At 40.7% G+C, this 26,779-nt stretch overlaps 2 protein-coding genes across 7 annotated transcripts in view; both read left to right on the top strand.

Moving 5' to 3' along the window:
* The window catches only part of clip2 (CAP-GLY domain containing linker protein 2), a 41,823-nt gene extending 21,607 nt beyond the window's left edge, over nucleotides 1-20,216 (top strand). For 3 of the 4 annotated variants that reach the window (XM_023430908.2, XM_023430909.2, XM_087169778.1), the window contains 13 exons: nucleotides 1,390-1,587; nucleotides 1,688-1,791; nucleotides 2,426-2,486; nucleotides 6,442-6,492; nucleotides 7,755-8,138; nucleotides 8,430-9,005; nucleotides 9,107-9,164; nucleotides 10,363-10,446; nucleotides 12,622-12,778; nucleotides 15,488-15,647; nucleotides 16,680-16,868; nucleotides 17,761-17,820; nucleotides 17,918-20,216. In XM_023430908.2, the coding sequence (XP_023286676.1) occupies nucleotides 1,390-1,587; nucleotides 1,688-1,791; nucleotides 2,426-2,486; nucleotides 6,442-6,492; nucleotides 7,755-8,138; nucleotides 8,430-9,005; nucleotides 9,107-9,164; nucleotides 10,363-10,446; nucleotides 12,622-12,778; nucleotides 15,488-15,647; nucleotides 16,680-16,868; nucleotides 17,761-17,820; nucleotides 17,918-17,929 (2,094 nt within the window). In that variant the 3' untranslated portion in view covers nucleotides 17,930-20,216. The remainder of the gene's footprint in view (nucleotides 1-1,389; nucleotides 1,588-1,687; nucleotides 1,792-2,425; nucleotides 2,487-6,441; nucleotides 6,493-7,754; nucleotides 8,139-8,429; nucleotides 9,006-9,106; nucleotides 9,165-10,362; nucleotides 10,447-12,621; nucleotides 12,779-15,487; nucleotides 15,648-16,679; nucleotides 16,869-17,760; nucleotides 17,821-17,917) is intronic. The other variant, XM_023430910.2, reaches the window with a different exon arrangement.
* Nucleotides 20,217-21,352: 1,136 nt separating this feature from the next.
* gtf2ird1 (GTF2I repeat domain containing 1) overlaps nucleotides 21,353-26,779 on the top strand; it is a 32,582-nt gene continuing 27,155 nt past the window's right edge. Inside the window, exon 1 of one of the 3 annotated variants that reach the window (XM_023430919.2) lies at nucleotides 21,353-21,699. The gene's annotated coding sequence lies outside the window, so the exon portion shown is untranslated. The remainder of the gene's footprint in view (nucleotides 21,700-26,779) is intronic. The other 2 variants (XM_023430916.2, XM_023430918.2) reach the window with 2 other exon arrangements.

Consider the following 26,779-nt stretch of genomic DNA (forward strand, 5'->3'; position numbering starts at 1 on the left):
TGCGTGACAAATCTGCAGAGCTGCACATGAAAGAGAATTCAAAGGACGCGTTTCAACACGCTGCGTCTTTAAGACTAATATCCTCAGTGATGGTCGGCAACAAGCTAAAACGAATGGGACGTCAGGATATCTCGCATTGATTTGAGTTCCTGGCTGCGAGCCAGATCTTGGACAGAGAACACGCCCCGTTACTTTCCTTGATTGTTGGCAGCGGTGTCAGACAGCACTGAAAGCAAACTGATCACACAGCACAAAACAGTCTGACTCACTGTCATTCCTAAAGCTCTTGTACCATAATCATGCCATAATTAGTTTGTCGGCAACGGTGGAAAAGTCGGCACCGTCCCTGATTTGCATGGCTGATTTGCATGGCTAATTTGCAGGCACAGAAATAGAGGTTTACATAAGGATCTCAAACACAAATGAGCTTCACATCCCACATGCAGCACAGTGTTAGAAGCCTCAGTCACTCAGTCAGGTTCTGCATTTATAACAGTAAAGATAAATATTAATAACATCAGTCAGCAGTTCTCACTGAAACATATAAAACATACACAAAAGCGAGAATACGTCACTTTCCGAACCTCCATGTGTTTGATATTATGTGTGTGTCAGCTGTTTCTTCAAAATGCAGGATTGTTTTTGTGAAGTTTTATTCTGTTTGTATAGAAGATGCTGCCTTGAACTTCTCTCACAGGTCAGGCAGGAATCCTGTCAAAGAGCATACTCTAGTGGTCGAAGAAAATGTTGCCTCATTCATCACAAATTTGATGCCTGTGTTTTTGATCTGATACTTTCCCAAACATTCAAATATTCCCTGAGAGAATAAAATTTCCATATCTAAGTTGTTTTTTCACCACAATCTTCCTGTCAGGATGGGAGAGCTACTTATACAGAAGGCTAGATTTTCTATGTCTGTGACATTTCTTGATTTTTGGGAGGGTATCAAGTTTTGTTTTTAATGATCATGAAATAATTAATCTATGATCACATGACAGCAGAGTGTCGCTGAGTGAGGTTAACAGAACAGCTGTTTTCATGATCAAAAACATGATCATGAAACTGGTTTTGACCTTAAGTTTCGTCACAAAGCAAAGTGTCATGTAGAGATTACAGAATGACTGTTTTCCCATGATATATGAAATAAATACATCATGATCTTTGAGACATTAAAGTTTGCTGTCAGAGGATGAGATGAATGTGATGTCAGACACAGAAAACGTGATTTACATGTTTCTTTTCTTAACCCTCCGTGCATCAGTGTCTCTCCGTTTCTCCCCGCTCTCTCCGATTCTTCTTTTCCCTTTCTCGTCTTCTTCTCACCCTTTAAATATTCATCCTTCTCCCCGGCCCGCATTTCCTTATGTTTTATGCTCTTTCCCTCTTAAGCTGACAGAGACGTCGTCGCGCTACGCCCGCAAGATCTCTGGCACCACCGCGCTCCAGGAGGCGCTGAAGGAGAAGCAGCAGCACATCGAGCAGCTGCTGGCCGAGAGGGACCTGGAGCGGGCCGAGGTGGCCAAGGCCAACAGCCACATCTGCGAGGTGGAGAAGGAGCTGAGCGTCCTCAAGGCGCAGCACGTGCAGGTCGGGGAGAAACAGGAGTCATCCCAGTGACTTATGCAACAATAAATCTGTTGTTAAGCGCAGCATGCTTCATCAGCACCTCTCTTCTTACTCTCCACAGTACGTAACAGATAATGAGAGCACGCTCCAGCAAGTCAAAGCCATGCTGTCCAGCACACAGAAAGACAAACTGGAACTGGCCAATCAGCTTGAAGAAGAGAAAAGGTAAAATCACAATGTCACTCGTGCTGCTTGTGGTTTCTCATGTGCTGGTTTCTAAATCTAAATGTGAATCACTGATAAAAAAAATAAATTCACAAATTGTTATACATGGAATTATATTTTTGCTCCTGTTAAACTCAGTTTTCTAATTGTATTTCAATTCAGTTTAATGACACTGTATCCTCATCATAATTGAAAGAAATCTTTATCTCGAGACTGTGAATTCATGAGGGAATTGATCACAGAGTTTAAACTGATCTTAAAGGAATATTTAATAATATTTAATGGTCAAATTGATCACAATAATCGCTCCCCTTTTCTTTATTTGGCATCACTATTTAAAGATAAAATAACACAAACAGTGCCCAAGCTTTTTGATCCATATACACTACATATACACAATGCACACTACAGCATTACAGCACTACATTTTGCTGAGTGTATCAAGTTTTAAAAAGTTATATACTGTGCAAAGAGTTATTATAGTTACTGACTAACGTGTCAGTAACGTTGCTGGGACAGAAGATGTGGCTGTAGCTGTGTCTCGACTATGACTGCACACAGAGAAGGTGAATTTTACCGATCCATGTCTGTTTTCATTCTCCGACACATCTGATCCAACTTGTATTTTTTACAGGAAAGTGGAGGACCTCCAGTTCAGAGTAGAGGAGGAGTCCATCACCAAAGGAGACCTGGAGGTATTTATCAGCATGATTAATACCTATAAACTATCAATAAATCAATGTACTGTATGTGTTTCCTCGTACTAATTTACAGTGTATCCTTTAATATCACAAGGCCATGTTTGAGTAGACAGTTTTTCATGCTGTGTAACAAGTCAGACAGCAACGTCAGCATAATGCAAACCCTGGAGATCCAGACAAAAAGGAACATTTTCTAAAGGGTTTATGCAGAACAGATGATAATGTGTTTGGGAAGATGCTTCAGCAGGGAGGATGATCTGAACTAGAGGAACTGTGGAGCTCATTTCCCGCCAAAACTTAAACAAACAAAACATTGAATTTATGCCTTTACAAATACAAAACGTACCCATGAAACAAATACGCAACATATTTCTGACGTTTTTCAGAAACAAATACAAACAAATGTCTTCCAGAAAAGAAAAAAAGATTTTAAAAAAATGACGGTCTTTCCACTGTGATTGTGCTAAAGATTTTCTCACAAATGTCCTGAGTAATTCACCCTCCACAACAGGAGGTGGCGCTACGAGTCAATTTGAATGCAGCAGGAGGCTGAGCACAGCAGACTGCACGGAGCTGGAGGTTGGGTATTAGACAGACGTTCACCCCAGATCCAGCGGGGTCTTGTGTTTGCAACAGGAGGACGGAGAGCTTACCTCCCAGCCCTCCTGCTGAACTAACAGCCTTTATACTGTGACCATTGTGTAGCCACACATCTCTGGACCAGGTTTCACACACACACCCCCCTCTAAACACCTGATTGACAGCTTCCCCCCGCTCACTATGCCGTCAGCTCATAACTGCTTACCCCAGCAGAGACTTCATGAACAGGGAGCAGTGGATTTCAGCTGCAGCAGATTTTGGGACAGAAGTCAAACAAAATATGAGGATTTAAAAACCATGAATAAATTGCTGACTTCACTGAACGTGCGGACTCGTATCTAATTTTTAAGCTCGGCAGAAAAGTCTGAACTTCGTTAGATAAAGTCCACTATCAGTGCTCGCTGCTGTCTGCCCCTTGAGAAAGAACCTGAATGGAAGGTAAATAGAATTTGTTCGCTCTTGAATGTGCTTTTGGCCGCCGCTGCACTTAGCCTTGAGATGTACAACCCCCAAAAAAAACCCCACATCTGTGGTTGCGCATTCTGCAGCACGGTGACTACATGTTTTAGCCTTAAAAATATCCTTGAGATCAGGACAGATTTTTTTTAATACACGTTTATGCTACATCTGCAGTCACCTACTTAATTCTCTAGACAGACAGTTTGCGTCCCTGTTAAAAGATAAGTCGATATTTAATATTTATTTTAATCTCTCAGAGCTTTCTGACTTCTCTACCTGGTCTGTGGCACAAGCATGGTTCCAACTTTACATGTAAATCTTTTAAAAAACAATAACAAATATTTAGTTTCTTTTTTTTTTTTAATGGCTCAGTAATTTCATGAAACACTTGTGCGCTGTAGTTTCTTATATAAACAAATAGTAATAGTGCATTTGCTATTTTCAGCCTTCTAATTTGTACAGCAGCAGGAGCAGGACCATGTGTGTGTTGAGTGTGTGCTCATGGTAATGTAGGGACGAGAATAAATATTTCTGTTTAATGAAATATAAAGATTTAAATATTTAAAAAGAAAACCTGTATGTGAATATTTAGCACATCATCAAAGCAGCTGTTCGCTAGCATATGAATGTACACTGTGTTTCACTTATTAAACAGTACAGGTACAACTCTAAACAATCGACCAATAACCACAAACTTGTCCTTTCCCTGCTCTTAACTGCAAAATGTACTTTCTCTGCGAGTGCAGTCTCACTTCAGAGTCTGAAATCAAACTGTTTAGATGGGATCTGACTGAGCTCTCAAGCCTCCTCTCCTCAAATCTTCCCATCATATAATCAACTCAGTTCTTGCACAGTGCTGCTGTCTACAAAGCTGCCCTTTCATCATCTGTTGACAGTTTGTTCTGATCTTTATCGTTCCCCTCCGATCTTTATGGGTCTCTCCCTTTGAGTCTTTTTTCCTCCCCTCTCTGTCTTTCTCTTTGTCTCTTTTTGTAGACACAGACGAAATTGGAACATGCCCATATTCGTCAGCTTGAGCAGAGCCTGCTCCTCGAAAAGTCGAGAGCAGAAGCACTTCAGAAAGAATTAGAGAGGAGGAGGGTAAAAAAAAAAAAAAAACAACAAAAAAAAAAAAACCCAGCACGAGCCCTTTGCCTGTAGCCACTGTTCTGTGTGGTTCTGCACCTGTTTGCTTCTTTGTTGATGGTAGCATAACTCACAAGCTGCACAGGTTCAAGCCGTACTCCACCTGTCTTTGGTGTCCAAATCTACATCAAACCAAACTAGAGACACACTAATGATAAATATTTAAACTCAGTACACATGTCTGTATTTGAAAAGCTTCACTTTTTAGTCTGAAAAACGATGCACAAAATCTGGATCACTGTCTGTTCTGACACTCCAGATCCTATGTTACAGTTGTATATTTATAGTGTATATCAATGCCGCTGTAATACAGCTGAGGTGGCACAATTGTTAAACACAATTATTAAAATCCTACAGTTTAATGGATATAGCTCCATTATTCTGTAACAAATCCCATGAAAAGAGCAAAACCAAGAATGTGTCAGTCTGTAGTCTGACTTCTTTAGCACGTCTGTGTTCCTACTGGTTCCTACTGAAAACATGTAGTCTCACATAAATAAATATATATACAGTATAGTTTCATTCATAAAAGGTGACTTTAAGACAGCTGGGCTTTGTATTTTGTCGTAAACAAACTTCAAACAGGAATAACTAGTGAATTTGTTTGGGACTATTTTCAGATTAATACACATTAAGGTCTTCTAGTTGGTATTTCCAGACGTGTGTGTCACTTCCTGCCAAGATTTATGCTAATTGGTGACTCAAAACTGCCTGTAATTTATGAATGAATGAATGAGCTTGTAATTGGATTAGTTTTGGTCTTTTTATGGGATTTGTTGAATCAAGAAAACTTAATTTGAATTTTATAATGTATCCATATCATTTAACTACTACTGTAACTACTGTATGTCTGAAATACATTGGTATGGGAGTATTTAGCAGCACATGCACTGTTCTTTCACATAGATATTAAAGTCTGGCCACAGATCCTCGACATGACACTGATGATTATTTATCACCTTATACGAGGGTAGAAACATGCAACACATACATGCACACTGCCTCTATCCCCTCCCTCATTCTGTCACTCTCATGTCATGAATCACAGCGATACTCCTACTCCACCGTTGACCCAGAGGCCCCCCCCCCCGCCTAACCTCAGACACTCACCTTTGAAAGGAAACACAGTACCAGTCGTGGCTCTCAGCTGCTTCAGCTTTTCACATCTTCTGTTGCAGTAGCTGGTGTTAATTATTTCTTTTAAACTGTGATTTCTTTTTTTCTTTATTTTTTCTTTTTTTTAATTTCAAGGTTGTCGTTGGGATCAGTTGCCAGCTGCACTTTAAGATGCCAGGACATAACATTCGACATAACACCCTTCCATTTTAGCTCGAGAGTACGCAGTGGATAAATCTCCCTAAGCTCCGTGATAATTTTTGAGCAGTTATGTAATTAGCAACACATGAGAAATTGCTAAATTGTTGATGGGATTCCTCAGTGATTCTCCGAGTAATCCTCCGAGGCAAATCATCGCGGTGATGCCCATTTACAGTCAGTAGTTAAGTGCGGCAAAAGGACGTCCTTTATGCCTCTTTGACATGCAGCGCTGCACTTCAGAGAGAGAGAGAGAGAGAGAGAGAGAGAGAGAGAGAGAGAGAGAGAGAGTCTCTCTTCAATAATAGACAACGGTATCACAAAACAAAAGCGTACAAGCTTGTGCTTTCAATTTTCAGGCATCAAAAGATAACAAAACACTTTGAAATGCTGGGTTCCTATATGCAGTAAGGTCTGCTTCTGCCAACAGGGAAGATGCACTCATGATGCAGCATCCTTGAGGTTGGGTAAGAGAACCAAGGTGAAAAAGAGATTTGATCTTGTTTTGGCTTTGATCCGCTGCTGAGCTATCTCAATTCTTGACTTCAAATCGACTTCAGATGCTGTCAAGGACATTAACCTTGCATAGACCCTTTTTTTTTTACTCTTTTACTCTTGTGTGTTGTGCTGTAATCTGAATGCTACACAGGCAACATCTCTGATATGAATCAACTAGTCACTCTGAGGTCTGGTAGATTGTTTTCCCAGATGGTTGAAATTAACATCTGTGCACTGTGCAGCAGGTCCTTCTTCTTAATCTCCTTTTTTATTTTGATTGGATCCAAGTGTGTGTTGGGTGTTTGCAGTTGTGTGTGTGTGTGTGTGTGTGTGTGTGTGCGGTGTCACCGTGTGGAGGTTTGCTGTCGGCTTTATTATATTTGCTTGGCTGCTTCTAGATGATCAGAGAATGGCTGTGCTCTCCTCTCATCTTTCACTTCTTTGCACATACAGTGAGCTGCACAAATATTTGGACAGAGACACGTTGATCCTTTGGCTCCTTAGTGCTGGGACTTTGGATGGAAATGATACAAAGACTTTTAACATATTTAGTGTGGACAGAAGTATCAAACACTGCGTGTAATGGTTTGTTTAAACTTTTTGATCTTGGCTAACGCTGCCAGTACTCTTGTAAAATAATGAGTAAATGCACGTTTGGCCTGCTGGAATGGAGCTACTGGAATCCATTAAAGCTGCACTAATCAATATTTTCATATTAACATCAGATTCAATGAGTATGTTTAAAGTGAAAGGGGTTGCCATAGTAACAGATGCATAGAGAGTTATCACCTAAAACCTGCCCAGTATTTAAACATCTGTATAGAATCATATACACTCTTACATCTGGCTACCAGGTGGAGAATTGGCTGCTAGTCTTTGTATCATCTTGTATCTAAGGAGTTCAACAGGAAGCCAAACTGCGAGACAATGTGTCGCTGTCCACATACTTAATGTAATGTCTTTTGTATTGTATATTCCACTGGAATGCACTTGACTGTCTCCAATCCTTGCAAGGACCTTCAGGGGTTTCCCTTTGATTTCCTTTTTTTCTTGAGGCCTGATTTTCTGCTATTAAATCTTGTTGTCACCTTTTCTTTGGAATGACGTCGTTCTGTTGCAGGGTCTCCGAACCTGTTACGGTAATATGGTCATTCTTTTGAAAGGCTGACATCTCTCTGCTGTGGCACTCATGCCTAAAAAAAGTCATTTAACAGCAGTGATGGATGTTGCTTTCTTCCTCATCAGCAAACCACGGTTGAAGAGCAGAGTCGTATCATGCAGCTGGAGGAGGAGCTTACCCTCAGACGAGCTGAGATCAAGAACCTCCAAGCTCAACTCAGAGGGCCCGACTCCAGCTCGCAGCAGGCCGACGAAGGCGAAGCAGCCCCCGGGTCCGACGCCCAGCCGGAGACCCAACTCCTGCGCGAGCAGCTGCTGTCAGCGGGTCGCGAGCACTTCAAGGAGAGCAGCGAGCTGAAAGAGAAGTACGAGACGGCGTTAGCAGCGAGCCAGCAGGAGATAGACTCGCTGAAGGCGCTGGTGGATAAGCAGAACCAGGAGATCAGTGAGATGAAGCAGAAAGCCCAACAGGATTCCAAGGAGAACATGGAAATGATGGACACCTGGAAGGTATTCTGCTATATTCACTTTAATACAAACTGTTCAAAGAAGTTCAACAAGAGTCATGGGCTTATTTCAGTGGCTCCTGTGATTGAGTCGTGAAAGTATATATGCTGAACTGGCACAGAGCAATAAGTTTATAATTTGCCTTTTCAAATCTGACAGGTTTCATGCCGACATATCGGTGAGGATTCAGGGTCTCAGAGAAAAGCTTGAATTTCTCATTTCAATCCATTTGAATATTGGTTTCCCAAATAACCAGCGGTGCAACCAGATTAATCTTCTCATTTCCCTCCGCAGGGTAAATTTGACACTTTAGTGAGCGACCACCAGCGATCCTTGGAAGAACTGAAGGCCTCATTGAGCAGTGATCATGCTTCTTCAGAAGGCCAAGAGCAGGACGCCCAGGAGCTGAGAGCCGCTCTGGAGAGCCTGAAGATGGAGCACCAGCTGGAGGTGGAGAATCTCAAAGCCAAACATAAGATCGAAGCTGCAATCCTCACCAAGGAACGAGAGGACTTCTCCACGCGTCTACAGGAGGCCAAAGAGCAGCTGGCCGAGGGCAGCCACACGTGGAGGGCCGACGTGGAGGCCAAAAGCGGGAAGCAGGCCCTGGAGGAGGCGACCGATAAGCTACAGAAGGCGGAGCAGAGGCTGGCGGAGATGGAGAAGCTTCGGGCGGAGCAGGACAGAAGCACAGAGGAGCTGAGAGAGAGGCTGGAGCTGTCGGACAAGAAGATGACAGACTACCAAGCCCTGCAGAAAGCCCAGGCGGAGAGCCAGGAGGAGATCCAGAAACTGGAGGAGAAGCTGAGGGTGACTGCGAACCAGCTCCAGGCCATCCAGGCAGACCGCTACACTTCCCATGATGCAAATGTGAGCGGTTGAGGAGACAGGCTAAGTAATAGTTTGATGTTCTTCGATTGTTGATAAACTGTCTTTTAATTTCAACTCTCTTTTACTTGCTCCTTTTTCAGGTGATAGAAGATAATGAAATTTCAGATGAGAAGATGAAGCTCAAACAGAATATTGAAGGTATCTTCTTATTTGAATCTTTACATTTTGAGACAAACCACACATGCACTTCATTTGTTCTATCATTGTACTATCAATTTTCTTAAAGCATCATTAAAACCCCTTTTTGTTCCAGCATTTATGTTGTAATTGTTAATAAGCTGCAGATCATAATGCATTACAGGGAAATGCACTGTTCTCTCTTCTTCCATTAAAAGGAATAGTTCCACGTTTGAAAAGAACGCTTATTCGCAGACAGCAGCTGCTACACAACACAAGAGCCACACACTCACCTGACCAACAGGCCACATTAGCTTTCCTGCTAAAGTCTCCTTCTTATCTAACTTACAAACATGAGCGCACGTCTTGTCCTGCACTTTGAGCTGCAGCACGTTAAACTGCGCCCAGACGTCCCTGCAGATATCGCTGTGGTCCGGGTTTAGATCCCGGTGTGCTTCTGACTCTTCGACACCACCAGCAGCACACTGTCTGCCATTGACATGTTGCTACAGAGCAAGTTTGTTTACTACAGCAGCAGCTCTCCAGCAGCTGCCAGCTGCTGTCAGTCAAACACCAACAGGCCCCTCCAACCAGCAGAGACAAAAAGAAGCATTTTTGACATTTCTGCAACATTGCTCTTTTATTCCTTTTAATACTAAAAAAAATATATTTACACTGACTTGCTGTTAGACTGCGAAAAGGAATGACTAAATATGAAAACAGCAGAATTTTGTTTTTATTCTTCAGTTTTTATATGGATCAAACAAATGAGAGTCGACCTGATAGTTACTGAGCTGGTAGGTGCATTTTGTTACCGTTTCCAGTCTGTATGCTAAGCTAAGCTTGCTGGCTACTGGGTGTAGCCTCGCAGTTAGACAGATGAGAGTGGTATCAGTCTTCTTGTCTAAATCTGCGGTTTAAATTGAATAAATCCAAAATGTCAAACTATTTTTGGAGGGAAAACCAGAAAAAAAGATGGCAACTAAAATGAAATCTAAATCGGTTATTATTATTATTCTCTTTAGTGAATAAAGCGGATTTCTTAACAATAGTCTATGTCAGTTAATTATCTAATGGCTGCTTTTAGGAGATCTATCCACCAAATATCCTGTGGTCGTTAGAGGAGTGACGGATACCTGCATTAACATGATGCACCTGACGGTTTCTTGAACACTGCTCGATACTTACTGTTGTTTTGTTTGTTTGTTTTTTTCTTCAGAAACAATGGAGAAGTTGTTGAAAAGGGAAAAAGAGGTCTCAACTCTCACCTCCCAGGTCGAGGCCCTCAAATCACAGATTGGAGGTAAACGAGTTTTTCATGACACAAAATCACTAAAGATGGGAGCGAGTCTTTTCACGCACGCAGTGTTTTTGTGTAGCCTGTCGGAGAAGAGTATTTGAGAATCAACTTTTCTATATAATGTTAAAAGCTTGATAGCACCAACCAGACATTTGGCTCGGCCTTGTGCGCAGCAACGCGTAGATAGGACGCCATACCCGAAGTTCAGTCAAACAAATGATTGTTTTAATTGCAAACAGAAACAGAATTTAACCAAAACCAAAAAAAAGAAAAAAGAACGGACGGATTGGAGGAAGGACATTCCCCCCTAAACTAACCCAAAATACAACAAACACAACTGAAAAGCAGGACCGCCAGACCTCCATCCTCAAACCAGCATAAGGAGACAGGAAGTCAGAGAGGCTGTTTGTGTGTGTGTGTGTGTGTGTGTGTGTGTGTGTGTGTGTGTGTGTGTGTGTGTGTGATAGAGGGGGATCTCCCTCTGCTCCAGCCTCCTTTAAGTTGGCTGTGTGGATCAGTCAGCGCGGATCAGGAGCACGGAGGGGGGCGCCAACACTGGCTAAAGCTTTTCCTTTAAAAAACAAAATAACATCATCTGTGTCATATTAACAGTATTAAGCGTTGCTCCCTTTGTTCGCCTGTATGTGCGGCTTCACTTCACTTGCCCGCCAGTCACGCCAAGTTCAGCTCGCAGTGGAACGTGTTCGTTTTTTCGCCGTCACAATCTTTGATCATCGCCGAGAGATCTGTCAACCTGCCGTCTTTTTGAAAGGGAAAAGTTCCATCACATCAAACGGCTTCGTGTAGTTCACATAATCACACTGACACACTTTGAAAAGCCGAGTGTAAATAATTTAAAAAGAGGAAAAGACTCAAATGAGACACAATGTGGAGAAAAGTTGCATTATTACACTTCATGTGTAGATTTTTTTTCTTTTTTTTTTTTTATCAAAAGAAGTTTGAATGTTTTGATTATTGATTTTTACAATCAGTGGAAGGTTCACGTTGAGGGTTTTTGATGTTCTTTATCTAAGTGCGGCAGAGGGGGAGTGAAACACATTTGAATCGGCAGAAGGGGGATCACCATGAAAAGCCCGTTGTCATTATGCGCACGTGTTGTGATACACCGAGTTGTTTAAGTCATGATTACTGAGCTCACAGATGCGGCATTAAGTTGTCGTTTGAAATGGATTAGTTTAGTTGGAAGAGATCATTTGATATCAGTCTAAATGCTGTGAGCGTTCATGAAGTCAGTATGTGCAGGATGAAGGATTTCTGTGATTACACACAAACGACTGTCTGTGGCTCCGACACTGTGGCGTGAAACAGATCACAACAATAAATCATATGTTATTGTTTTTGCCATCATTTAATCACTAGACCTCCAATAACAAAATCTGTGTCAATACGACTGTGAGGATGTAAAATGTATGAAAAAATAATTCTAGTTATTCAAGACAATTCAGCATTAAGTATTTATGAGCGGTAGGCAAACAGTTAGTTTATACACAAGTTATAAATGTTTATTAATGTATTTGTCTCGTCCCGGGAAGCATCCCTAAGTGGTGTATGAACGGTTATTGAATGATTGGTAACATATCATAGTTAATGATATGCTCACACACACAGGAAGCCTTAAAGTGTGTGATGAAGTATTTATTGACTTTGATACACACGCACAAATCATTCACACGCAGCTTTATAAGACGTGTTGAGCTCAACGTTTATTCTTAAGTATGGAGATAATACGCATTCTCTACTCAAGGTCCTCTTACTAGTTTACAGAGCACTCCTGCGCTCTTTCTCAGTGGTCGTGGAAAGTGAAGAACTAATATTTATGGATATAATAAATGTGCAGTACGCATTTTCTTCAGACGGTTATTTTACATCCTCTGTGTCAGTGTGTCAAAAGGAAATATCTTATTTTATATTTCCAAACATTCTTTTTGTAAGAAGCGAAATATCTGAGTGAAATATTTGTTTTGTGTTAAAGAAAGTAAAACAATAACAGACCAATTTCCAAATTAAAAACTTAAGGTATAACATAATAAATAAGTCTAAGCAAACTAATAAATAAATATGACATATTTTCATTTTATAAACAATATATTCACTGTTTATACACTGTTTATAAATTGGGGGGTTGAAATAAAGTCTTATCGACTCTCTTTCCACCAGCACTGGAGGGCAAAGTTCGTTCCGGGGAGAAGAAAGCCGAAGCCCTGGCCAAGGATAAGATGCGTGTGGAGGCGGAGCTGGAGTCCATGACCAAGAAGTCCCACGATGCCTCTGGGCAGCTGGTCAGCATCAGCCAGGAGCTACTGAAGAAAGAGAGGTATGGAAACACGGCTATATGGAGTTTTACAGTCTGCAGGTGAAAGGTTATATCTGCATACATGCAGACGTTATTCAGAAAGATACATCTTATATTATTGACTGAGTAGAAACGGACCAGCATTTGTTGCATTCATATGTGAGGAAAGTCCAATACACATTTCACCATCCAGCTCAGGTGTCAATGAGGATGCAGGGAACACAAAGTCCTGACTCACTTCACTTTAATTTAATTTAAAACTTCATCGTTCCATAGGAGCAATGTGTTCTGCATGAAGGCTTTGCAGTGAAAACACATAAAACGCACTGTAAAAAAACAATACATTTTACTTAATAAACATGTTCGATAAGACTGAGCTCAGCTGATGAGCTCAGGAGCTGCAGAGGGAAGACTTAGGCCTGGAGTTCTTCATAGATGTCTGACTGAAACTGACTGCAAACCTATTATCAGCCTCTGAAGCTTTTATGGCAAATGTGTATGCTAATAGTCGCCTTTTACAAAGGTATTTAGCATCATTCACATTCATTTGGAATCATTGTTTCCACCTGATGTAAATACGTCCAACATTCACTCTGATTTGAAGCTCTGTTTTGGTCTCCACCAACTCCTGACGGAAATATGTCCTATATGTTTGAGCCACTAAATGCTCCACCAGCTAGATGCTGGTAACTATGGTTGTTGTTTGGTGCCTTGTGGGGCAGAGGAGGAAAACAATGAGCTAAAATATGCTAAAAACACTCAAGTGACCCTTTTCACATTACCTGTGGTTTATATAAACATATAGATTAGTGCAGCTTTAAGATGACAGATGTCAGATTTCTGTCACAAGCTGAGAGTAGTTAGTTTTTGCTTGGTGGCTGACATCTCAGCGGTTAACTGAAATTTTACAGATAAAGTTCAGTTAAACTGTGGAGGTTAATTAAATTTGTAACTGAAATGGCAGCTTTGCCAGCTCTGCACATACAGCTGCCGGTCTTTTCCACCGGCACATATGGCTGTACCACATCGCCGTGAAACTACAGGCCTGAGTCTCGGGGCCTTTTCCTCTTGAGCAGCAGAGGGAAACGGCGAAGACCTGCCAGATGTCCACCTGTCATAGACTGAGTTAGTCTTTTCACCAGCCTCCCTGGTTCATTTCTGTTGCTGAAGCCAAAGCTGCCAAACTTGGCTACATTCAATAAAACTCAGATAACTGAGGTCATTATTTAACCACCCAAGTGGAAAGAGGAAGTTGTCACAGCAGAGGTGCAGGGCTCTCTTATAGGGGTTTGTTTCACAGACACGTTGAATGAATTTATCTGCAGTGCTGTATGAACTCACATTGGTCTAATTGTATTACATTGTTGGCTATCTTACATTATACAGCCCTATATTATTGATGGTTATGATGTTAGTAAATGCTGCAAGACAGTAAAAGTAAGTGCCTCTGGCTGTGGCAGAATATTTTTCTCTGCATCATCACTGAAGCAATTATGTTATATGCAATAAAAGTATATACCTGCCATTGAAAAATTCAGTGGCTGTCTCCCTTTGAATCAGTGTTATTGGATGCTTGTATCATTTGCTCTCTTAATGTCACTGCTGCTATTTCAGCCTGTGACATCACGCCAGGGAACAAGGTGAGCGCATTGCCTCAAAAACATACGGCACATTTTTATCTTAGAAAGTTGCCGAGATAATTCAAGAGAGACGATTATCAGCAGATGACTTGGCAGAAGACAGTCCAATACCTACAGCAACCTCATTGATAAAATACACCAAGAAAGTCTCTGTTGCCGTGAGTCAGTGTGGCTGAGCATGGAGCCCAGTCGTGCCTTGAGCTCACAGGTTGTAGCAGCTGAATTTGATGTAATTTCATTGCCAGAGGCGCAGCTGCAAACAGTGAGGAAGAGGAAGGAAGTGTGGAAGACATCGCTTCACTAATGAAAATTCAGACGACCTTCTCACTTCTCGTAATCCTGCATTAATAGTTTTTCTTCTCGTCCACTTGGGGGCAGCAGAGATACAAACTGTAAACACAACACTGACATATTATCGGCTTATAAACTTAAGTGATGTGGCAAACTTGATATTTTATGTACACATCTTACATCCCTTTTACATTATGCATTATGCTGAAACAGAAATATTGATTATAGTCGCTTGAATATATGATCTAACAATTTCAGCACAAAGAGGAAAGGTCTTGGAGCATAATTCTCTTTTTTTCTCAGTGTTACGTGCAGCTTTATCATAATTGAATTTTTAAACAAGTGTAGGGCAGTGTGCAGAAAAAAAGGTGGCCCAGTTTATATGTAGCTCTCTGAAATCAGTTTCAGGCAAACAGCAAAAAGCTAGTTCATGTCAAACAGCGCTGCCTGACTGTCCATCCACCAGCCGGTCTTACATGTACAGAGAATGAAGCCGCCTCCACAATCCCCCCTGACCAGACTGGCAAACACATTATTCACATAATGGGTTGCTGAGCTTTTAAATAATAATGACCTTTGTGGAAGGTCTGAGCAGATGCACCGCTCATATAATCCTTGACAGCAAAATTGCACAGCTTCGCTACTATTATTGCACTTGGGAGCAGTCAAGTTCACGGCGAGTCGCCGCAGTCCTGCAGACCAGAAAAACACCTGTGGTAAATAGTTTCTATTTTTTCTTCAGCATAACCAAACACTCAAGGCTCAAGGTTTCTTTTCTTCTTTTATTTCTGATGTACAGGAGTCTGAATGAACTGAGGGTGCTGCTCCTTGAATCGCATCGCCATTCGCGGGACATGGAGAAAGACCTGAACCGAGAAGTGCACAAAGCAGAGTGGAAGGTGAAAGAGCAGAAACTCCAGGACGACATCAAGACCCTGCGAGAAAAACTGCTCCTACTGGTGAGAAAGAGGGAAAATCTGCTTCAACAGCACATTCTGATGATAATCCAACACTGGTAGTGAGGTTTATCAAGTCCAACAGTTTATCATTACTGATTTTAGAGACATTCGAGCAGTTTTGTTGTCACTAATTCTGCTGAAAGTAGAAAGCTACAAGCATAAAAGGTTTCAAGGACTCCCCCAGAAATCTGTTATGTGCTTGTCAAACAGAAATTCAGGTCAAGATCAGTCTGAAAACAAGTGTTCAAGTCTGTCTATACACAGATAACATATTACTGTAAGAAATTCAGCTGTAGCTGTAGTTTCTATGCTGACAAGCTTATTGATTCTCTCTTGCCACAGAGTTCAATAGGAAGTGAATCGAACTCGGGTGGGATTTTTTTTTGATGGTGGTTTTTAACCTTTTCTAGAAAGATGGTTTAACATCATGAAGGTTTACATAAAAATCCTCCTCGTGATTGACAGATTTTTTTTTTTTTTTAAATTGGTAAAAAGTGATGGAGCAGAGGTTAAGATACGTTACCGTAACTTATAGACTGTAGTGTGGATAAATGCAGGATGCTGTTTCCCATAAAATGTATCTCAACAGCATCTGTTATTAGACCCCTCCTGCCTGGTAAACACCCACTTTTTTTCCAAACTCCATGCCTTTTTTTATTAGCCGAGATAACCCTCTTGACATCACCCGCTATTTTCTCAGATTGACAAAGATCCTCTAGAGTTACAGATGACATTAAACAAATGTTTTCTCTGGCTGAGTCATACTAATAGTACAGAATACATTTATTTTGAAATGACTATAGCACATTAATATTTAAGCGCTAGCTCGTCTGTGTTCATACAGGCTGCTGTTAATGCTGTGAATATGTGAATAATGTATAATAATCTTAAACTTCCACATGGTTATCACATATACAACATGATATACATGTTATGAATTATTTAACAGCACACTTTAGTTATGATCTGCTGTGTGTGTGTGTGTGTGTGTGTGTGTGTGTGTGTGTGTGTGTGTGTCCGCACGCATTTCAGGGTCGGGAACGGTCTTCACCCGATCACCGGCGGTACTCCATGCTGGACCCTTCGGCTCTGGACTCGGAGGTGAACCGCCTGCGCCAGCGGCTGCTTAGCACTGAGGACGCCCTGAGGAACGCCTTGGAGCACAACCAGCAAGTCGATCAGCTGGTCCAGGCCATGCGCAAGCATCCAGACAAAAGCCCGGTAAACTTGCAAAGAAATGTCACTCCCACAGAGGGTGACAATTATTTTGGTGGCAAGAAGTGAGACAAGGGGTTTTAATGTTAATTTTAAATGGTTTGAATATTACAGATATCATGTGTGTCATAATATGTGTTTTTGTACAGAGATAATGGATATTAATATTTACTGCATATCAGAGACACATTTTGGGAAAAGCACTTATTCCCTTTCATGTATGTGCCATGAATGTGAAGCTTCCACCTGCAAACGGTTAGCTTAGCTTTACACAAAAGGTGTGTCCCAATTCAGGGGCTGCATCTTCCAGAGAAGTGCAGTCTCCTGTTGTTGACAACACAGTTTTAACAGTTGTTGAACTGAGCTGAAACCCAATATTCACATTTAAAAGTGTAATCCTCGGGCCCTCTGTCGGTGTTATTTTATGCCATATTATTTTCATTACTGGCCCAATGAATCTTGGGATAGGTTGGGCCACGAAGGATCCACCCATCTGAGCCTTCGCCGGCCAAGAAAAGAAGGACGCATTTGAAGGAGTCTTCGAAACGGGACAGTGTAGTTGCGCCGCTGCGACGCAATCAGTCCTCAAACGCAGCTTCTGAAGGATGTGGCCCCTGAATTGAGACGCAGCTAAACACTGGACACATGGAGCGGTCCTGGTTCTGCCCATCTTACCGGCTCATCCAGAACACGTGTTTTCAGTCTTTGTGTTGATCTAAGCTAACTGGCTGTTGGCACTAGTTAAATATTTATATTATATCAATCCTGTCATCTAACTCTTGGCAAGAAAGCGAATAAGTGCATTTCCCAAAATGTTGAAATAGTCCTGTAATGTCATTTACAACACATGTAAATCATGTCAGTGACTCCAGTGACAGTTTATAACTGTGTTTTTCAGGTGCATGGTGCAAACTCAGCCAATGGAATTCATCATCAGGAGTCCGACAGTACTCGAGATGTTGGTATTCTTTCAGTTTTGTTTTTTACCCCATTATTTATGTGGTGATGTTACTGAGACCTGTCGGCACTAAGACGTCTTATTTTTGTCCTTTCAGGATCAACACTGATATGAGCAGAAGAGATGAGACTGAGACTGAGACGTGCAGAGGTACATCTTCAAAGGAAAAGCTTGTGCGACATTTCTCCTGATCCTGCGATGGACAGCCTGAAGAACATTTCAGTTTACAGTTAAAACCAAAACAGCGAATCTCTATCTCCAGTGAATTTATGTGTTGTTGCAGAAAGCACCTATTAGCCAATCATGAAGACCGCTTAAAGTACTATAAAATATAATCAGGACATGGGACATGGACATGAAGAGAATATTATCGGTACAACTGCTGATAACATACAGTACAGCAACTTTTGATGCTTTACAGTAGTTAGAAATATTGAATCTACAAGTTGCCAGGAACTCGTTGACAATTCAGAATTTTGATCCAGGAAGCAAAACGGCTGACGGACGACGATGTGAAGTACTAAAAGACTGGGTCTCAGTTGCTTTGTTTCTTTTTATTTATTACTTTTACTTTTGCTTCTCCGCTTTGTAATAATCATCTGTACTGTAGGTGGGCTATCATTGGCCAGTGACACTCAGAGCAACTCTTGCAGGATGACGCTGACAGCGCTGAGGGAATCCGACTCATTTGTCGCCTTTCTCAATACCTCATGAGAGGACTGGTAGCAAAGCCATCACGGTTCACATTCCTGCTTCACTGCTCATTTGTGGGTGATCAGCATCATTGGAAGTATTTAAAAAAACAAAACAAAAAACTAATACTCCACCAAAAAACTGTTTTTTGAATATAACACACAAACACAGTAGGTTTGAAAAGTGGCTATAAAACAGCTTTTATTTCCGGTTTAATCTGTTTGGGTTGTAACAGCTTTCAATAACGACCAGTTTTTTTGTTTTGGAAAAAAGTTTCAAAACATCCACAAACCCATAACGTGATGTCCTCCCTCCGTCCATGTGCTGACTGCTGAGTATGTTCCAAACACTATTTTTTTGCCAAAATATGGCTAAATACATTTGCTTGATCTTCAAGTACAACCCCTTTTGATACACTAAAGGACAGATTTTAAGAAGTCCGTAATTTGTTTCTCATGTTTGTTTTTTTTTGGCCTTTTTTTTTTTTTTTTGGATGAAGTCAGTTACAAAAAAGTCTGCAACAACCCTGTGCTGTCTAGCAAACATTAACTCCTGAAGTATCCCGAATAAAAGTCTTCATTAAGTAACCAATCATGGACAATGTGTCATGATGTTAAAGAAACTGTCATTCCCTCTGCCAAGAAAACATTATAGGGCTTTAAAGGCCACTATTAAGGTGTTGTTAAGCATCAGTACTGTTGCTATGCTTACTTGCATGCTAATTAGCATACATTTTAAACAGAGTTTAAACTATTGACTGGAAGAAATCAGAAATACACACATAAACATGAATCAACCATTCAGCCTCAGAGCTGTTACACTTCCTTGTGCTTACCATGCTGTATTATGAATCATCCATCGCTACACCAGGGCACAGTTATCTGTTACAGGGCTGACCGTGATGAATTCAGTACCAATCCTCTCTGCAGGTGTTGGGTAAGGTGGTTACTGGGTCAATCCTCCTAAAAGAGAAGTTCTTTTTAGCCGTTGCACATCAGTGGACTCGCTGCCAGAACTGAATATTGATGTTAACAAACCTCCTGAATCCAGCTCTTGAGTGTTTATAGAATGAACATAGTGAATTATTCCATACGTTTTCATTCACTAAAACTCTGTCTGACCCTCTACCAAAACACCTTACTCTACCAGTAATGATCAGCTATTTTATTTACTGTGGACTATGTATCAGTACAGACTCCATCCATGCATTAGTATTAATGAACTGTATATTTATACATATGGTGTGACGTAGCGGCCCTATTCGATGCCCATTCTAGCCACCGACCTTTTGTTTAAGTCTACCGAAGGGCTGTCACAGGAGCTAAAACCCAAACGATGGATTTAAGTTATTCATCCTCCCCAAGGTTGATAACATCTGGATTTCATTTGCAAAAAAAAAAAATGTTATCAACACATATAGAATTTATACTGTAAGTCTTCCAAATATTGTTTTCTCCATCCTGTGTGTAGTTGGTCATAGGTTGCTATTGGTTTGCGGGAGACATTAAACAGAGATGAGTGGTGTAAAAATCGCAGGGTGGTGTCTCCTGAGCAAAATATGTAGGGCAGGCGCTGGTCAGCTCAGATAAAACCTAAATTTTCCATTGGATAATGTACATGGCCTTTTTAGCTGGAGGGTTCATACCCTTTGGATTATTGCTGCAATGGTTTCGGAGATTGAGTCATTAAATATTAACAATGTGGGTAAGGGCTGGTGGTGTTTTATTTCACACTCTTTCATACGTGTGTCTCCTCTGTGTGTTTTGTTTTTTTGTGGCAAAGCACAGGAGATTTGTATATTTCTACAAAACTGAAGTGGTGTTAGATTTCATGCCGCTAAGAGGGTGGTGGTTTGGGAAATTCAGCCAGCAACCATAACCATTTATCCCTTCCTCAGCCACACACACAAACACACACAAACACACACAAACGCTAGAATAAACTCTGCTTTGTAGATCATACACGCATCTCTGGGAAATATTTGGTATTAAAATGAAGTGATGTCAACCAGAACAGGAGGCAATAACTCCTTTATGTGAAATAGGGGCCAAGTTTCTTGATGGTGAAGATGAAACATCCAGACATTGCATATTTATTTACATTCTCTGGATGTCTAACCTCCACATATATCACTTTTATTTGTTGGCCTTGGCAAATGTCACGGCTTATCCACACATCTCAGTTTGTTGCTAGAGGGCAGGCTGGTTATGCCAGTGACATTTGAATAAATAAGTGATTACTTATTTGCAGAAGCAAGCAGAAAGTGCTGCATATGTGAATCACAGGCACAGCCTCTGTTCTGCTTGTGGTGAAACACACTTTAAATGAATATTTCAAAGTAGGTTGGGGGAAAATTGTGCCAGAGTAAGTGAAACTAACCGGATTACAGTAACACAGTGGATTGTATTATTGGTTTCCGAAAAGATTTTCTTAAATCATTGTTTATGACTATGTTAATTATAAGATAACCATTTGTTCCTTTACCCCGGGATATGAACTTTACCCTATATTAACCAGACATGAGCTATTTTAGGCAATCACAAGAGCCCTGGCATAACTGTCATGGCCAGAAGATCCATGGAGCTACTGTTTATCCACTTTGGACAGACCCTAATCCTAAAAATAATTTGGATACTGTACAACTATCACATCAAACCACCTTCATGCAAACTATTAGGGATTTCTTAAAGCAAAACTGTCAGTGTGAAGTTGCAGTCAAGTGGCAGACAGTGATTTAAACTCTCACAGCTGCTAATAAAATAAGAAACAACACTGGGAATATTCCCCTTCCTTGTAAAATTTGCTCCCCGAGGGTTTTTCCGGAGGTTCCTCCGTTAATCCTGTATGTAAATCGCAGCCAATAGATGCTGTTGTTGAGTTGGGCTGGGATTAGCAGGAGGCGAATGAGTTTCAATTTTACTGGATTACAGAACAAAGAAAGGGGAAAGGGACACCCTGCTCTGTTAAGGGAAAAAGAGAAATAAACTGAGGAAAAAAAAAACAAATAGTAGACAATAAAACGTGCGATCGAAGTCAACATTGTGATGTTCCGGATTACGATGTTTTAGCGGACGCTACAGCTACATTGTGGATGGGAATTGTGAGCGTTTCTGATGGATTAAAACGGGGGAATAAACCTATTCCGGGATTGACAACAGCAACAAGGCTATTTAATCGCTAATTAAGGTGAGATTTGGCTGTCGGTTTTTATATCCGCGAACAGTTATGTGGTGTGTTTTCATTGCGTATGCCGCTTTTTGTAGCCGTACATTCAGAAATTACAGATTATAACCTAATTTCTGGACTGGGGGAGGAGATGAAAGGAAAGTGCTAGCGCTAGCTAGCAAGAGGGCTAGCGCAGTAGAGCTAACGAATTTATGCTAGCTAGCTCAACGTTATAATGACACCGTTAGCTAATTAGCCAGGTTCTTGATTAGTTAGACATATGGTAACTAATGTAGAGAGGTTATTGTTATTTAGCCATAATCTCAGCCTGGAGGGACTTCTTCCTGTAACCTTGCCAGATGAACGCTAGCCCATATTTATGACTGGGATACAGGGTCTGTCTGCTTGCTAAATTATCCCCCATACATTGCTATCACTGACTATAAGGTTACCAGCTAGGACAATAAAGCCAGCTAGTTAAATTAGCTAGTGTAAACGACAGAGGAAGCAACACATCTAAACTTCAGAAAACAGTCTGAATACAGCAAGCTATATCCAACTGCATTGCCTAGTTAATTCCTTGTTACACTTGAATTGATGTGCAGTAAACTTTAATAATCATTTACTAAATGACTGCTATCGGTAATTTCAATCTTCTACTAAAAGTAGCACGGTTGGCGTGTGTCTCAAAATAAAAGAAAAACATTAGATGTTCGATAAAAGAAACACAAACTTAGATAACGCACACGCAAGTGTTTTATTGCGTGATTCTGAAGCCAGATAACGTTAGTGATATTCTTCTCATTTTGCCCTCAGTTGTCTTTTTGTAGTTGATACCAGACGCGTCAAAGTTTAAAAGCAGCTGACTGGAATAAAACTTTATCAGCTGTAACTGTCTGACCGAGTGAATTCACAAGACAAGAGAGAAAATAAGACTCATTGTACACACGACATACGCTCATTTCCTCTGGAGGAACAGACCTCGACTTTTATTTATTGCACCCATGTCTCATATCCTGTGGTTTCAAGCTTTTTTTTTTTTTCCTCCCCTGGGTCGGTCCAGCATTTCAAAAATAATTCCCTTCCACTCTCATGTGATGTGAAATTAGTAGTAGTTCTCCTGCTAGCGTTTTTCAGCACAAGAAGTTCTCACCACAAACTCCCATCCCTGTATATAATCTCTATCAGGCCAACTCTTTGTAATTGTTTAAATCACAACAGACAAAACAAGTCCTTTATCCAACTGTTTATCTGTTGTCCATACATCATAATGACATGTAGTTTGTCGTTGTTTTTAATACCAGACAAATGAGACAATCATATCATGCTTATTTCCTGTTATTCCCAATCTTATTTCCTCCGGATAATTAATTGATTTAGCATCTGAATTTTATGGCTACACTGTATAAACCTGTAATAAAACACTGAATTGAACTGAAAAATGACTTGTTGGCATATTACCTTTATGGACACACTGTGCTTTAATCTGTTGTCAGTAGAAAAAGGAAACGTATAAAAGTGTCCCTTCTTATGTGTGTCCCTTTATTACTGTATGGCTGTTTTCATTATTTTGGGCTTAAAGGACAACTCATGGTTTTGCACGATCTATCCTATTAGCTGCAAATGTCATATACAATATTGCAAACCGAAATGTAGCCACAGCTTTGTTATCTAAGCCTGCATTGGATGGTTGAACATTTTGTCCGTAATATGTTAAGCTCATATCGCTGGTCTAGTGTTTACCATTGAATCTTTTTTGGCATTCATATCATCAGTGATGACATTCCCAAAAGGCCGTGGCCTCTGGCTCAGGGTGTAAACAAAAGGATTATGTTGTTGTTTGCTCTAATGATAAGTTCCCACACCCTGACTTACTGTAAGTTGTTGGAGGTATGTCGAAATTGTCTTTTACTTTTTACGTGCTATAAAAACCACTGTGCATTATTCAATTACTGTAATGCCATGAAGACCGATGCACATTATAATCCCTCTAGAAGAACGAAAGTCAAAAGTAATACAGCTATTGAGATTTGTCTTAAGGGCCCTGTATACCTGTGGTAAATCCACACAGGTGTTTCCCCTCATTTTGCCTAATGATATCTAATAGGCTTGTAGAAAGTGCACTTCAATTGACATCTCTCTGGTCCTCCTATTAGATTTGTTGTCAGAGCAGGACAAGTTACACCAGTATTGTCACAGAGTGCTAAATAGAACGCGACTGGCATAGTGCCTGTTGTCCGGCAAGTAAACAGAGCACTAACAGCATCATAAACAATACAGACATCAACAAAAAAAACATACTTCACATAGTGTTTAGTGGCCGAATCCAAATGGAAAATGTACTATACTGTCTCTGCCAGCACATAAAAGCAGTGAAAAAGAAATCAAAGATACCCCATGGAGTTGCAGTGTTTCTTACAAAAAAAAAAAAAAAAAGGTATTGTGTGTATCCTTGAGGCCCAACAAACTGTGTTGAATGCATTTCCTTTCTCATAAAACCTAGCAGTGACATTTTCTGCCATGTTTCTACTACCTGCAGACCGGTGGTACAGTGTGAAACGATTGACAGGAATGTGTAACGCGTCACCCATGCTCTCGACTGCATGCACAAAAGGTAGAGATAGAGATTTAATGGTGATAGGGATTTAACAGTCAAATAGAGTGTAGCCAATTATTCTGGTTCGTAAAGATTGTGACCTCGCCGGGTTTTAGTTTTGCCCTGTCCAACTTTAACCTGATCAGAGGTCTAATTAGCCAGAATAAGTGAAAACACCTGTGTGGGTGAGCGGGGCGTTTTAACTCCCAATAAATCTCAGCATCCTGGAAACCCCATATATCCTTAATGGTGACCTTGTGTGTAACAACATTGGTGCATTTAAAAGCATATTTAGTCACATTTGTATCCATTTCTTCAAACACAATAGGAGTTCGCACAAAGGAGTAGGAATTATTGTGAGTGTGTGAGTTGGGCTTGTTTCAGACAGTACAGTGCTCACACTGAAGAGCAAGTATAGTGCCCTAAAAAGATATATTTAGTGCTTTTAAGTCCTACATATTATGCATACAGACCATCTGAGTTATATTACCACTGCATCTTGTCTGCAGCCGAAGCAAGACAGAAATGTTTTTGCCATCTATAGCACAGATTTGACAGAGTGACAGGTACCATGCCTGACAGGACAGCAGCTTCATTTTTTACCAGTTTTACTGTGGATGCCAAATCAGAGATTTACTGCTTATCTGGAATAAAATTAATGTGTAAATGCTTGCAAAAAACAGTGGCTTAAGTAAAGACCTTAGTTAATTGCTGGTATACGTATATCCTTTATATCATGTTTTGCCCTTTTTAAAAACCCAAAAGAAACTAGTCCCTTCTTGTAAAGAAGGCTGACACAGAGCTGTGATGACTACCTTTCTTTTCTTGGTTTATGCCAACAAAAACCTTGATTGGTAGTTTCGGCTGACTCATGTAAATATTAAAGCGCTCCTCTGTCAGTTAATCTAAGTTAACACACACAGTCAGATTGTGTGTGTGTTCTTATGGACCACTCTGCCCTGAAGCCAGAACTGAAAGGACAAAGTCCATGATGTTAAACAAGTTACAAAACCTGTAGCTCCCAATAACTAGGATTGCTGGCTGATTTTAGGCTCAGAAAATAAGTGAGCTTTTGTTAAAGTGACAGTTTGGATGAAATCACATTGAACAGTGTTGGCATGTCCAAAACGATTGCGTCATTCACTGTCAACAGAGCAAATGCCTGATTTGCATCGACGAATCTTAGGTTTCTTTTTTTCTTTTTTTTTTTAAGCTTCATAATAGACTCGTGGGTATTGTGTGTCGCTTTATTTATTAATGTTGTTTCACACTAAACTGTTCAATATTCACTGAGAACCATAACAGCACCGTGACATTATGCTTGAGCTTCCTCTTTCAAAGCAATTGACACGGCATTATCCTGAGCCTGTGCTTATCCCAACCTTTCTCCTTCTCGCTATTTCCTTTGCCTTTTAAATATGTGAGGGAAAGAGGCCATCTATTTCGAGGCCGTAATAATTTAGGAGGGGGCTAATGTTTGCTGTGGCCTCAGGGGAGGCAGATTTAGATGGCCAATAGACTTGGCACGTTCAGACTGGTGCAGCTGAACCCCACCACACCCACCCTCCTCTTTCTCTCTCTGCCTCTGTCTATCTCTCTCTACCTCTCTGTCCTCTCTCTATTGAGTCAGTGGTTTGGGCTTGCCAGAGGCTAGTATAATGGTTCCCAGTGTCTGGAGAGATTAAAGGCCAGAGCTGCATTGTTCAAATGCCCCGAGATTAGTTTCCAAGGAGACGGGTTTCAGTTGCCATGAGAACATCGGTCCTGGCTTTAGCCGAGCAGTTTTTCTTTTACAATTCCTATCTGGTTGCCTCTTTACTTTTATTTACAGTCTATCTTTACATTTGGAGTTTAGATAATATTGACAGTAAGTTTGTGTTCACATGTATTATGCAATTGTGCCATGGTATTATGCCTCCAGTGGTTGCAGAAAGTTAAGGACTTGATTATCTTGATTATCTTAAGTCAGAATATCCTTTTCCTTTGCTTTCTGTCAAGGAGAGAAACTACAGTATAAATGGGTTCATATGACATCATTTGAGTGCTGTAATTAGCCCCACTCAACAAAGCCAAAACCATAAATTGCTGATTTCAAATGGACTTGGCTTTCAGCCACACTAGCAGTGTTGCTCAAGGAATGACAATGTCAGGCTGCTTTTTATTGATGGATCGCCATGAAACATCCTATATACATTCTCATAGTCCCCAGAGGATGAATCCTACTAATTTATGTGATCCTGAGTTTCTCCCTTAAACCACCATGAAGTTTACACTTTTGTTTTTTATTGACATTTCTCAGGAACAATTTGATCGATTAGCATGATATTTGGTAATGATGTTCATGTTTCCCAGAGGATGCAAGCCTAAGGAGTTTGGTGATCCCCCGACTTTTTACCTAGCGCCACCAGCTGGTTAAGGTTTTACTTCTCCATGGCGCATTGCTACAAAGTTTCGTACAGACATTGATGGTTCCCACTTATTGTGACTTTCTAGTTGAATTATATT

Source organism: Seriola lalandi, unplaced genomic scaffold, assembly GCF_002814215.2.
Source record: "Seriola lalandi dorsalis isolate HSWRI2012SDOR001 ecotype SW California unplaced genomic scaffold, Sedor1 jcf7180002054914, whole genome shotgun sequence".
In the NCBI taxonomy this organism is placed as follows: domain Eukaryota; kingdom Metazoa; phylum Chordata; class Actinopteri; order Carangiformes; family Carangidae; genus Seriola; species Seriola lalandi.